At 39.9% G+C, this 14,485-nt stretch overlaps 1 protein-coding gene across 1 annotated transcript in view; it reads left to right on the forward strand.

The window, feature by feature from the left end:
* Nucleotides 1-2,145: 2,145 nt before the first annotated feature.
* BRWD3 (bromodomain and WD repeat domain containing 3) overlaps nt 2,146-14,485 on the forward strand; it is a 49,307-nt gene continuing 36,967 nt past the window's right edge. The window contains exons 1-4 of the mRNA XM_014955195.1: nt 2,146-2,341; nt 4,770-4,868; nt 11,676-11,836; nt 13,626-13,847. Coding sequence (XP_014810681.1) covers nt 11,753-11,836; nt 13,626-13,847 — 306 coding nt within the window. The 5' untranslated portion in view covers nt 2,146-2,341; nt 4,770-4,868; nt 11,676-11,752. The remainder of the gene's footprint in view (nt 2,342-4,769; nt 4,869-11,675; nt 11,837-13,625; nt 13,848-14,485) is intronic.

A 14,485-nucleotide genomic window follows, 5' to 3' on the forward strand; every position in this document is an offset into this window, starting at 1 on the left:
TTCCGGAGAGAGAGGTATGGTTTGGGTTTTTTTCCAACCCTAGAAGTAAAATGTAAAATTTCACGGCTCCTGGATTGGTTACTCTTTTTAATCTTTTAATCTTAAGCTTGATAAATTGCTTGAATTGGCAATTGTTGACTGAGAACCATGTTACTAATTAGCAGAGATGTAAAAAGGAATTTCATACTTGGATTTTATTAAATGGCAGAGTCTCTCTTTGGAGTTGCCTTTGTTTCAGATCCTTTCAGATCCCTTACGTACTGAAGGGAGGCTGGTGCAGGATATAAAATATTTTGTAGCATTAACACATCTGTAGTATTCAAGTTTGTGCCCATTTCCTCTTGTCCTGTCCTTGGGCACCACTGAAAAGAGACTGTCCCCATCCTCTTGACACCCACCCTTTAAGTATTTCTAAGCATTGACCAGATCCCCCCTCAGCCTTCTCTTCTCCAGACTAAAAAGACTTCCAGTCTTCAGATTGGAAGAGTTCTAGTTGGGTTTAGTTAAATGATAATTAGTATATACCATTAGAAAAGCCTTTCCTTTTTTGGGGAAGGGGTTTAAAAATGTGCTTTGTGAGATGGTGTTGGTGCTGCAGGTGATTCCATTACACAACACATGACTCACTGCGCTGGGCCCGGTAGCACCACTGCTCTTGCCCAATTGGAATGAACCATTTCCCAATGACAGGTAGTAATAATTTGTTTGATGACATAGTTTGGTGAACAATGTTTTGGCAGCACTTGTGAGTGAAATACTTACCTTTTCCTCCTTCCCAGTGCGTGCCGCTCCCTCCAGTGTGCCTGGGCAGGAGCTGGGCATATCCCCGGGGTCTGGGTAGGCAGGATGGCTGGGCCTATCTGATGGTGCTTTGCTGTTGAAAGATGAGGTTCTGTTCCATGCTTTCCACCAGCTCTGATGTGTCTCTGAATCACTGTCAGCTTTGCTAAACCTGGCAGAAAACCTTCTCCTCCTTTTGTCGGGTGAGCCTTCCCGGCTGGAATGGCTCCCTCCGCGGTGGCTGAGCACCGGAGCTGATGCAGAGGGGAGTTTGGTCATGCTTTTAGCCAAACTTGGGGAATCGTTCTGGATCACTGCAGCTGCACAAAATCTTGTCCTACCCCACTGGGAATTGTCCTACCTCACCAGCATTGGCTTGCACGATGGTGGCCACACTTAAAGGGGGTCTTGTAGGACGGAGGGGGGTGTGTGGGCACATGCCTGCTACTATTGCTTTACTGTGATCACTGTTCTGGTCCTTTTGGGTCAGCTTTAGTATTATTTGGCATTAGTTTGTGGCTTGGTAAAAAAAAAAACCTGGCTTATGGCAATCTCTTCATAATATTGCAACAGATACCAAAGCTGTATATACTTTGAGTACAACTATTTTTTCCATCCTCAATCACAGGTACTTTAGAGCCGAGTGGCCTGTTACTGTTGATCTTTAATGTAGCTGGGTTTCCTGTGTTGGAGGAGCTAAATAAGCTCTGATGTTGGGTTTTTGCTGCCAGCTAGTAAATATAGTTGAAGTCGGGCAAGTGCAGGACATTCTGGATAACGAGGCACAATTTATTTGCTATTTGAACAGACTGTTGGAAAAACTATTGTATCTCCATAGAAAACAATCTCTGTCTAAAGGGGGAAAAAAGAATGTTTTCTTGACATGACAAATTAGGAGCCTACACACATGAATCATAAAGATACCTACTCCCAGTAACTAAAAACTGGAGACTGGGTATTGCTTTTAGGATAATGTTTAGGTTTTTTAGGCTTTAGCATATGTGCTTCTTCCAGCAATGCTTGTGTCTGGCAAGGGTGTTCCTGCTAAACAAGAAATGTGAAAAGAATGAACGGAAGGGTAAAAAAAAGGCTTAAAAAAAGTCCTTGGGCAATACTTTGTTTGATTAGAGTACTGCAGTGGGACCTCTGAGTTTCAGGGATTTTTGTTTGTTATTACGGGATATTCTAAATTACAACCGTAGCAACTACCACCTGGAATTTCTGGTCTGACTTTTTCAATACTCCATGTCACTTTCAAAAGGCATCTTTGGTATAATTAATTTTGAGGGGATTTTTGGGGGTTTTACACTTGTTTTCATTAACTTTAGCACTTGAATATGAACCAAACAAAGAAATACCAGTAGAAGCAAGAACAAACCAATTTTCAAACTGCATTATTTGTATGTTTAGGTGGCTGTCAATGCACACATCCCTCCGGATTATCTTCTTAGGATCTGTGAGAGACTCGGACCCCTTTTAGACAAGGAAATCCCACAGAGTGTCCTAGGTGTGCAGACTTTGCTAGGTGTCGGGCGCCAGTCTCTATTAAGGGCAGCAAAAGGTAAGATTATCAATTTATGTGGGACTGAATTTTATTTTAATGGTCAAAACCCCCTTTTCTTTCGATTCATATTGTGGTATCTGTGTGTGTTTGCATGAACCCTGGTTTGTCTCCTATACTTGTCAGCTTTCTTGTTGCTAAAATGCAGTTATTGCTGGCCCTGTTACATATATGTTTCTTGGGAAGAAAATGCCACCTTAAGCAGCTCTTGCCTACAGTTGCCTCATCTTGTTGCTTCCTTTGCCTTCCCTTCCCCAGCACATTGGACTGGTGTTTGTGTGAATGATGTGATGAACTGGCTTAGAGATTGGATCCATCTGAAAAATAGCTATTTTTTTCCATATACATACGCACACGCCTGTGGCTAAAGTAACCCAGCAGTCTATATATTTTGCTGGGCTATTTTTCAGGCTGATTTGTTCCATTATTCGATTCTCTGGCTGTGCAGGATGGCATTTGGGGCAGCATTTGGAGGGTGGGAGAAGGTGAGACTGATTCTTCAGTGATAATTCCTGCTTGTCCTTGCTTAAAGTTAATTTGAATGAAAGCCCCCCATTCCTTTCATGAACAGAGCACCAGTCCTATTCCTTTTGAAAAACCCCTCTGCTTGAGATAATGATCCCGAGACCAGAGTTTTGTGTTATAACTAAACAGATCTGAGAGCCATCTGCTATTTAAAAGAGTGATTCCTCCCTTCCCTCCTCACTCCGTGCCCCTGCCACTTCTTCCCTGTAGGAGCCAGAACTTATTTGATCCTGTGATGTGCTGATTCAGAGAGCTTAAATGTTGAAAAATTTGTTATTGCTGTTGTAGTGAATTAAATTAGCTTCTGTGCTGGAGGTGACATAGGCAGCAGGAGCATCATTCTGGGAGAGGAGGAGGGATGGGAGAGCAGGACCTTCCTGTTCCAGTGGCAGTTGAGCACTTAATTTACTGCATCCTGTGGAGTCACACTGATGCTAACGAGGGCTGTAGCATTCTGCTGATCCACTGGATATCACCGGGAGGGATGTGCTGTTCGCAAACGTGTTTCCTTACGCATAGTTTTGGGACTGAGTCTTACTTTGTCTTTGCTTTTCAATAATTGGGAAAATTGAGAATTTCAGGTTGGGGGAAGGCCTTCATAGAAACATTCCTTCCTGTCGCATTCAGTTTGCACCTTAGAAGAAAACAGCAATGAAATGTAAAGAGAAAATAAACATTTTTGTGTAGGGAAACAGAAGTTTCTTGGATGAATTAGGGGTCAGAGGCTAGATGAATCACTGAAAGATGCAGTGCTTCCTAAGCTGTGTGATAAATTGATTGCAAAGAGATTTTTGACTAGATGTATGGTGTGCTGCTTCTTTTTTTTTTCCTTCAGAAAAAGGTGCTGTGACATTGTGTCATTCGGAGTGTAAAGCACATTCACTAGTATAAAACATCGTGCCTTTTTCAAAGCTGATATACGTGGATTTCCATGTAACACCCCCCCTTAGCTGTTTATCAGTATGACGTTTCCATTTACCATTAGTATTTATAGCTATTTTGATCTATTTTAGAAAGTACGAGTGCTGTTTTTAATATGTATCATTGTAATACTCTGTGGTACAGTTTGGATTTCAATCAGGAGGTGCTCTCGGGAGTCTCTTTGAGTCACGTAAGCTCCTGCACTTCATTTTCAGAGATCTAAAGGGTGATACACAGATCCACCAATCTGTGGCACTATCCTTCTGTTTCAGACCTCGTTCGCCATGGAAGCTCATTTCTCTCCTTCCAGATGGCCAGAAATGGAAGAAGTCCAGGTCTAATTTCTGAGGCGCTCTGAACAGTCTCAGAAAAATCACTATTGTTCTGGAGAGAAGGCTCTCTGAGGCCAGTTGGCAGCAGATAGTTGGAGAGTCTTTAAAGAAAATAGTCTTCATTTTAAAAACAATGTTTTTTGGGGGGGTGGTGGGGTGCAGAGGAGAATCTGAAAGGAGGGCATATTGCCACCAATTGCAGGAAAACAGATTTATAGAAAAAATATCTCACTTCTCCCACTTTCAGAGAGCAAATGTATGTGTGTGTGTATATTCTCAAATATATGGTTCATGAGAGGTCCTGTATGTGTTGGGATGGCAGAAGGACTGAAAACACATGAAAATTCAGTGCTGCCTCAATGCAAAGTGCACCCACTTTATTACATTCTCTTCATCAATTTAGACTCCCTACTCCCCAAAATGAAGCAAAACCAAGGTGAAACCATTTACAGTCATATTGCTTAGGAACTAGAAATCAGAGTAGAAATCTTCTTTAAGTGTTAGGTCTCTGACAGGCTGTTTTAAAAGAGAAATCTTATTTTGGGATGCTGGGAGTGGTGCTTGATGCTCTTGAATCTAAGACGAATAGATCAGTTGGACCCAGTTTGGCTGATTGTGTCACTAACCCACTGTTCATCTTGCTGCTACAGACTTCAGACATACATCATGGAAAGGATCTGCATTTGCGGCTCTTCACAGAGGGCGGCCTCCCGAACTACCTGTAAATTATGGGAAACCACCAAATGTGGGTGAGTTTTGAAACATACATAAGGTGGTTTTTTTTTTTTTTTTTTTCTCTGTATTTTTATTACTGTTCCAGCTAAAAGTTACTCTTAGTGACTGAGAAACTACTGTGGGTTTGCATTAATGGCTTTTTTGGACATATCACCGTGAATTGTCTAAAAAAGGTTTCTCACTGACAATAGAAAGAACCCCTTTTTGTTTTATTCAGGCTTCCATAATGTGTGCACACACATTAAAACATTGTGGACACGTTGAAAAGCTTTGCATGTCATCTTCCTGTTTGGAGGGTGATGTGCTTGAGTATTTTTTTAATGATAAATGTACATAATATGTCCATATGCTTATAAGATTGAATAGGCAGAGTCACAGGAGCATGTAGACAATCTTTTCATTCAGTTATCTTAGTCAGAACAAAGCACCTGGCTCCCAGAGAACTTTTTGGACTCAAGAATTCATTTTTAGTTGGATTATGACAGAAAACAGACTGCTTGCAACATCCCTCTCCAGAAAGGAAATAATCACCAAACCAACATGTGTATTGCTTTGATTTCAGTTGTCCGCACGGTTCAATAAAGAACTTGTATAAAACCCAGATACGTGTAGGGATTCAGCGTACGTGTCATCAAAGAGCTTCTCTGTTTTGCTTAAACTGAAAAATATTTTCCTTCTGTGGTCTGAACTTTCATTAACCATTTTTATAGCAAACAAATTGTGTTCTTGCAACCTGATGGTCGTGATTTGTTTTCTTATTAGGGTATTTTATCTGTATTTATGTGTGTTTGTGCAAATGTGTGGGCTTTTCCTGCTTTGTTGGGAGATGCATTCACATATATTTCTCCCTCACCTTTGGAGACGCGGGGGTGATGAAGGCAGTCTTCTCTTTCTGCCGTGTTTGTTCCTCTGTGCTTCTGCACTTTCTCTCTCATTACTAAAAATTAATCTTTGTCAGGCACAAAAGTGACAACGTCTGGGCCGGTTGTGGTTGAAATCGATAGCACGCTTTGCATAAGGTCTGTGGTGTTGTGGCAGCCCTGGGATGGAACAGCAAAGTTAATTATGGGTCTTCTGTATGAAAAAGAAATGGACATTTTCCTGGAACTAGTGGATAGGGAACTATTGCATTAGTACTTTTCCTGCTTTTGTCAGATAATTCATGACTCATCCTGTAGACATTAAGAAGGAAAACTATTTCCATATATTAGTATGGTTACTTATGTACATGTCTGTGTATTTATTCTTTTAGGCTGGTTCTGCAGTTACATTTTTGTTAGCAATCCATCATCCCAACTGCTAATAGACTAGATTATAGATTTATTGCACACATTCAACTTCTATAGTTATATTTCTATAAGGGCTCATGGATCAATTCTTTCATAAGAGGTGAATTAGACTGTTTTTGGAATATGCAGTATTATTAATGATCCATGCTAGCAGTTCTGACTTCAGCATTTGTCGTGTTTTCCTGACAAAGGTCTGTGCTGCTTACTTGGTGACTATTTAGTGACTTAGAGCTCTAACAAATGATTTGTTGATTTCAGTGTTTTCCTATGAATCGTTATTTAAGAAATACAAAGGTTCTTAATGGAAAAGAATATTTTACAGCCTAGAATTAATTTTTATAAATATTGTTTCATGGAAGAATATGATCCTCCTTGGTGTAGGTACATAAACTACTAGTAAGGGAGGAGAATGTGTGTAAAGATTAAAATAAGAAGTTGACTATACTCACGCTGTACAGGAGGCAGGAGTTTGATTTTGGGATTCCTCATTATTAATCCTGAAGTAGAAGTCACAAAATTCTTCTTTATGTATTTGTGTGAATGGGTGCTTTTTCTGGTGGGTAGTGACAGCCACAGGTGCTGCTCTGTCTGTGTGTGTTCTTATTTTAAAATGCAAGATGAAGTATTATGCCCAGCCTCTTTAATATTTCAGCATAATTGTGAATTCCCCTATTAGTCAGATTGAGTTTTCTGGAATTACTTGCTGAAGGAGTTGGGCTGAAGGAATAGACACCCATAATAATGTGTGTTCATGAGTGAGATGAAATGATTGTGTAATTGCCTGCGTAGACAGGTAAATAAGGTGTAGAACTAGAAGTATTCTTAGATCATTTCCCTTGCAGTGATAAAGTTTAAAGTTTGCCACCGTAAGTGTGTTTTTCTGCTGTGAGAATGGGAATGTTTGTGGTTGCCATCCCAGCTGGAAGAGTCGGTAGCTGCAGTGGTTTGCCTTTCCTCTGGATGGGATTGGGATATGGGACCTTGTGGTCTGTACCCCAGAATAAAAGGTCTTGCATGGTGGAACCGGAGCGAGAAATCAGTGTTGCCCTTTCCCAGCCTGTTTGTGCAGAGCTGGGAATCTTCTGGCTGGGGGAGTCTCCGAAAAACTGCTGACCCATGGAAGTCCTTCTCAGGAACGTGGTGTTTGGGTGTCGCGTCTCGGAGGTCTGTGGTGATCTGGGGGAGGAGAGGAAGGGAGAATGCTGTCATGGCTTTCTGCTGCTGAGAGGAGAACTCAGGAAATATGGGGAGATGGTCGTTTAGGTGGTTTCTTTGCAGGTTTTTGAGTAGTGATATGTTTAGGACTCCCTTTGTGCTCTTCTAGACAGAAAATGGAGAGATTGGCTGTACGGTGCCTCAGCAATGGGATTTATTTATGTGAGAAACCTGCTTTTGAATACTACTTCGATAAAAGTTAGGGACTTAATTATTTATTTATTTATTTTTGTGGGCAACACAAAGCAGATTAGGATTGTTTTCCCTCTTTAGTGGTTTACTAGTGCTATTATATCACAGAATTGTCAGAGTTGGAAGGGACCTCTGAAAAACTGTATGTGGGTAACTGCTGTTAGTGAAAGTAAGACAACATTTGGAACCAGAAGGTTCGTAGCCCAGTCTCAATGACCAAGCAGTTCAGCTGGATGGAAATTTACAGTCAAGGTGATCCAGCTACCTTAGGGCTGCCAAACAGCAGGGCTCAAACAAGGTCAGAAAATCAATGATGTTCCTCTGCTGTAAAGGGGTTCCGTGAGGTCAGCAGCTACGAAAGCTGGAACACTTGGTTCTTTTGGTGCTTTTACTGGGTCTAACTGTCTTTGCAGCCACACATGCAACTCTCTGAGAAGATATTTTGCATGTGTGACCCAACTGTGTTTATTTCCTGGTGTTCTTATGAAACCCAGACTTGTGTTTCTTCTCCACGTGCCGAGTGGTACCCAGCCTTTGTTCTTGATTAGATACTACGACAAGGTCACCACGTGTCCCGGCTCCGTAAAATGTTACGTTCTCATTACAAAGTTATAGTCCTGATTTTAAAAGGTAAAATAGCATGATGTGAAGTCTTTGCCCTTAATGCTCGAGAAACTATTTTTAAAACAAACATTTATACCAGTCTTCTGGTTTCTATTTTTTGCTTGCAATAAATGCAGAGAGGAAAGGGTTTATCAGGAGAGGAAGAATTCAAGCAGATTGAAAACTGCTGCAGCAGGACTTTGTCCACACTAAAATGTTTTAATTCCTTCTGAAGTTATGTTTTGAAATTTGTGATGTCTGATGATTATTTTTTAAATTTTGTTTTCAGTGACAGGTTATTGTTGCCGGATTTTGGTTTTATCCTTCCTTGGTGAGGTTTCTTGCAAGGGTTTTTCCATTTGTGTTCTTATCTCTAGTAGAATGAATTGTGATTTAAGAATTACTGTTGCACAGTCTATGTGACTGCCCTCTGCAACTGTGCCCGTACTTGCACTAATTTTTCTGAAGGTGTCAACTTCAAGGACCAAGGTCTGTGAGAAGGGCCACCTCCCATGGCAGCATCAGGGGCATCACTGCAGCGAGGTGGCAGTCATTGCAGCAGCTAGAAGTGAGGAACTCCATCTTTTCCATTTCTGGACAAAACTGACTTTTTGTAACAAGAAGATTAGATATGCTCATTTTTTAATGTGAAATAACATCAATATATAGTTTTGAAAGTTTTTTTTCCTGGCAGGAAATAGCGAGGGGGTAGACTTGGCAGCTGCTATGCCCAGTACTGCAGGAAGTACAGCAGATAGTTAGACAGGTTGCTGAAAGTTTGTAGGGCTACTGTGTTCCTAATTCTGTGTGTGGGAATCAGAGGTTTTAAAATTCTTTTAGGTTTTATGAGTACAATAACTTCATTGTACTGAAGAAAAAGCAAACTTCACGGGGCTTTTTGTCACGTGTGGGTAATTCCCTAGTTAGATATTGTGTATTAATCTTCTACCAAAAAATACGAGAACTGGAATTGGTGATGTTCGGTTTGCTTTGTTGGGGGAGGTGGGTTTACTTTGCAGTTCCTCTGAAGGCAGTGGTATTTTATATAAAATGTGGGAAGACAAGGATCTCAGTCACAGCTTTGTGTGCGTGTGACATACGTTTCTGGTGTACCCTGAGTGTTTTTGTAGTAGGGATCACGTAACATTGAATACTTGCTACTTTTTGTTCCAAGCTGCTGTTGCTTTGATAAAGATGGTGCTCCTTATGGCACAACAGTAGTTCTGTATTTCTCTGAAACTTGTGACTGAAGCATTTCATAAGCAGTGCTTTTTTTATGTTTTAATTATCCGTGGGAGATCGAGGAGGCTTGTCCCCATTGTGCAAATAGGGAAATAGAACACAGAAAAAAGTGAAATTACTTTCACATTGTCTGAAGCTGAACGGGTTGCAAGCTTGGGAATCGACTGGAAAAGTTAGGTGCTGGGTGCCAAGTGAAAGGTTGTGTGAGTTCTCGGTGCCCGACTGGTTGTTATGTCTTTGAGTATCTCGTTCATGTGATTTGGAAGAAACAGCAGAGGTAGATTTTCAGAAGAATTTCATGGGAACACTACAGTACACAGAAGGCATTGTGATTATTGGGAATCTTTTTGAAATGCAAGTATACTTTTTTGATTCACACAGTTCTTTGTGTGGTTAAAAAAAATGTTCAAAGCCATTTGAAATTATTTAAAGGCAGATACACTCTTATTATGTATTTAAATGATTTAAACACTGAAAGGCACAGCAGAATTATCATATTGCTAAATGACTACATCTCTGTGTTGGCATAACACTGTCCACAGTGTGGGGTGGGGGAAAGGAGGTGTAATATTTTTAAGAGCTTGGCTTTTAAGCTGGCATACTTACATAGTAAATAAAATGATGTGTTGGCAAACCTGACGGTACCTTTGTACAGTGTTTCTCCCTGTGGGATCTCTGTGTCCTGCTGTAAGAGGTGAGAAAAAGGGTTAAAAGATTTCATTTTTACTTTACTAGGGGAGACAGTTTCTATTTAACAGTTCCTGTGTAGTATCAGGTATCAGTTGAATAGTAGGTAGATAGTAAATAAATTTGATTTAGTGTGTTTTGCTTTTTTAGTAGTGCTGAATATGTGTTTTTACACAAAAAACAAATATTGACTGAAGATAAGGTCACGGTGGGAGCCTGATGACTTTTGCAAGCATCTGCACCTTTTCTGCAACTTTTTTTTTTTTATAGTATGTAGTGTTTCAGTTGCATGGAGGGATTAAAAATAGTCCAGAATTCAGAGCATAAAACTGAGAAACAAAAATACTTCTTTGCAAATCTGGAAACAATTTATATTCAATCTTACACGTACCAAAGTGTATGGGTTAGTAGTCAAGTTGTTCACTATACTTTTAAACTGAAGGATTGAAAGGGACTAAAGAGCTTCATCCCCCTTCTGTGAAGCCCTGCCTACTGCAATGTGCACCGGACAAGATAAGAGGTTTCTTCTGGGAGCTGCTATCTGAAGGACTCAACAAAACCCACCAATAGCTATGGTAGATCTGTAAGTGCCTTTGGAAAAAAAAAACAACAAAACCCTCTCAAAACTTTAAAATGAAAAATTGAGGTGGAATAAACTAGGGTCGGTAAAATTAAATCGCCAAAATGATCTCAAATTATGCGTCAAATCAAAGATTAGAATCAGAATGTTTCTGTATTCTACGGCCATAATGATCTTCATTTGATGGCGTGTCCCAGCAAAACCATGTTTGTGCCTGTTTTTGCCTTTTCTTGTCTAGTAGAAAGATTGGTCGTTATCGTCAGTGAAACTGGCAACGGTGCCTTTTTTACATAATGTTTTTGTGCAGTTAGATTTTGGGCTGTTGTCTCAAGGACCCCTAGGTTTAGCAATACAAAAGAATTTGTTGTTATTGCAGTTTTTTCTTGTGCCTGCCATTCTTTTGACTGGGGCTTTGTCCTTTTGCCACATATTTCTTATTCTTCAATTACATTGTCGTAGGAATGCAATGATGTTGCTGCTGCGGCTTATAATGAGAGAGGTTTTGTGGGGAACATGTGGAAAACCATTGACCGTGACTTATGATCTGGAACCCATTCCAAAGAAAGATTTTTATCACAGGAAAAAAAGCACTTAAACTATTATTATACTCCAAAAAGGAATTTGTTGTATAATTGTTATAAGGAAATTGTATGTTACTGATATCAAGTGTTCTAAATCCTTATAGAAGAAATATATCCGTTGCCTGTTCATGAACTGATCACTTGGAATAACTTCTAGGTTTAATGGGAACTCTTTATTTTACTTTAATTTTTGTATAAGAAAGCAGATGCAGTGTTTGCTGTGGTAGGTATTGAAAGGCTTCATCAGGAGTGGGCTTTCTTTTTAAAAGACTGCACAGAACATTCTGAAAAGGTGGAAGAGGCTCAGATTTATGGATTAGAATAATAAAGCTGTTATCAAACATGATATTTGATGTTAATATTTATGTACTTCGATTTCTGGACAAAATCCATGTCTTAGAGTTTTCTTTTTGTTTTGTTTTTCTCTCCCAGTAAATATAATTTCTGCCAGGCAATTAACTGGATGTGGACGTTTCAGCCACTTGTTCCCAACGTCCACCTACCAACACATGAAAATGCATAAGAGGATTTTGGGACATCTATCATCTGTTTATTGTATAGCCTTTGATCGTAGCGGAAGAAGAATTTTTACAGTAAGTTTAAAAACTGTGCTTTTCTTGGAAGATTGATTTGCTTGGTTTGATCTCTTTCTTTCCCGAGTCCTGCAACAGCCTCAGTCACTGAGAGATGCAGACATGGCTTCCAGCAAAAAGAAGGGAAGAAAAATCTTGAAATATATGGAAAATCTATCTCTTTCTATGCTAACTTTCACTTTTCACTTGACTGGGTGTTTTAAAATTTTTCATGGCTCTGATAGACTGAAACTTAGTCAGCTATTTGCTTCCTCATGTAGAACCTTACAGAAGGGTTGTTCTGGTCTGGAGCTTGCAACTCTCACTTGAAACACGTGCTTCTTTTTCTTTATTTATCATATTTCTTGCTTAATGGCACCTGCAGTATTCTGGGATTTGGAATTAATTTGCATGTTACTTGCTGGGTTAAATCTTAACACTTTTTTAAAAACTATATTGTACCTTTGGATAATCTTGGAAATGCTGGCAATCCTTTCCTTAGATTTCAGTAAAATCTTGATGGTGAATAGATGACCTCATTACTTTGTCTGTAATAGACTTCTCTACTAAATTTTCTTTCTAGGGTAGTATCTTAAAATAATATTCATATTTTCACTAAGTTTTTCTCCAGAATATGTTAACGTACAATTCTGTGATGCTGCCCTTGTTTTTTGCTGTGCATGTTTAAAAATGAATAGATTTTTCAAATAATTAATGCATTTTTTAACTGTTAATCCCTGTCTTGTCTTTGCTCTTGTCTCTTACCAATAGGGGTTTAGAAACAGATTACCTGGCAGGTTAATTGTTGTCTTTGTGTTCTTTGCAGCTTCTCCCCTCATTATGAGTTGGTCAAATAGAGATGGTGTTAACGATAACTACTCTGGGTCATACTGAACTCCTTTCCTTTTTGCTTTACGTGATAAAGAAATCTTTCCCATCCGCAGTTATATCAAGAATTGGAAGTAATTTATGTTCAAATTTACCTGCAGTAAATAAAATGTAATTTAAAGTCAAATGATGTTGATACTGTAGTTAATTTTACAGCCTTGTGTTTCTGAATCTATAGTAACAATCGTAGCCACTGGTATTAGTATTCTTTGTAGTATCAGAACAGTGGAAAGGTCTGTGAACTGTCTAAAAATTCTTGGTGATATTGGGATTGAGTATGAAATTATCTAGCTGCTACTATAGGTAAACATATTTTTACAGTGATCTGTGTTGGATAGGAAATCTCAGTGACATAGTATTTTGGTTGTATGTGATCTTGCCTGGGTTCTCTCTTCGAGTGGTCCAGCTCTTCTGTTAACAGAAATCAAACCTTGTGGTTCAGTTTTCTACCTTATGGCTCTAGGAGCGCGGTAGAGGCTCTGAGATCCTCCAGGTGCTTCAGTGCTCTATTTCCTTAGGGCTTAAGTTTTAGGATCACTTCGATTTTACTACTGGTTTGATTTGGCTCACGCAGATAAACAAGACTGTTGGTAGTATGTGATGAAACATTTTATCTTTTAAATTTACCTTAATTCTTACTGAACTGTAGTAACTGAGAGGAGTTGCGTTAGCAGCGATAATCATATCTTAGTATGAAACGTAAGACTGGCTTCTGTTATATAAATATCTAAATCCTTGACGCCACAAGATGTTTCCCAAAATTCAGATAGTTGTGCCTCTGTGGAATCCCCCTGATGTTGTTTTTCTGGCAGGTCCATGGCATGATGGTGTTTTAGATACTTCTTCATCTGCAGTGTACCTGTGTATTATATACACATAACATTATTTTGTATAATCTTTGGAAATTTTTGTGTGGCATTAGGGGTCAGATGATTGTTTGGTCAAAATCTGGGCTACAGATGATGGGCGCCTGCTCTCCACGTTGCGAGGACACTCGGCTGAAATCTCTGACATGGCTGTTAACTACGAGAACACGCTGCTGGCTGCGGGCAGCTGCGATAAAGTCGTCCGAGTCTGGTGTCTTCGAACCTGTGCCCCAGTCGCAGTGCTGCAGGGCCATTCAGCTTCCATTACTTCCATACAGGTAAAGAACAGCGCTTTTTTTTCCCCGAAATCCTTGGATTTAAATGGCACTGAGAGATGTGGATTAGCAATCACGGATAAAGCGTATCTTTTCATCTCTGGCAGCGTAGATTTGCCCCAACTCAAGGGTGTTGCACGCTGGCAAACTCACTCCTGTGCAGTGGCCAACTGCTGTCTGAGGGGATGATCCTGCTTTTTTCCAGCTGCCTTTAACTCTGTGGTCCCGTTGCTGCTTCCTTAGATCTAGCAAATGTGTGGCCTCTGAGAGCATCAGATCAAGAAGTGGAGCCAGGGAGAAATGGCCGGCATCTTTGGTGCTGGTCCTTGCACGGTGACTGAACCAACAGACCTTTGTTCAGAGGGAACGTTTATTTTTCAGAGGAGTGCTGTCAGATATAAAACCCTTATTCCACATTTCTTCTTGCCCAGTGAGCGATAGCAGAGTAGGAAAAACATGACCGTGCTGCCAGCACTCAGCACTAGTGGTGGCATGGCCAATAATGGATAGTAATTTGCAGTTTATTTGCTTTAAAAACAAAACAAAAAAAACCCCAACACAACAGCTAGGCAGAAACATTCAACAAAACAAAATTCCAGCATCAAAAAAGTCAATCCCTGCAATAAAGATGGGAGAATGAG

This window comes from Calidris pugnax, unplaced genomic scaffold (assembly GCF_001431845.1).
Source record: "Calidris pugnax isolate Ruff unplaced genomic scaffold, ASM143184v1 scaffold38, whole genome shotgun sequence".
NCBI lineage: Eukaryota > Metazoa > Chordata > Aves > Charadriiformes > Scolopacidae > Calidris > Calidris pugnax.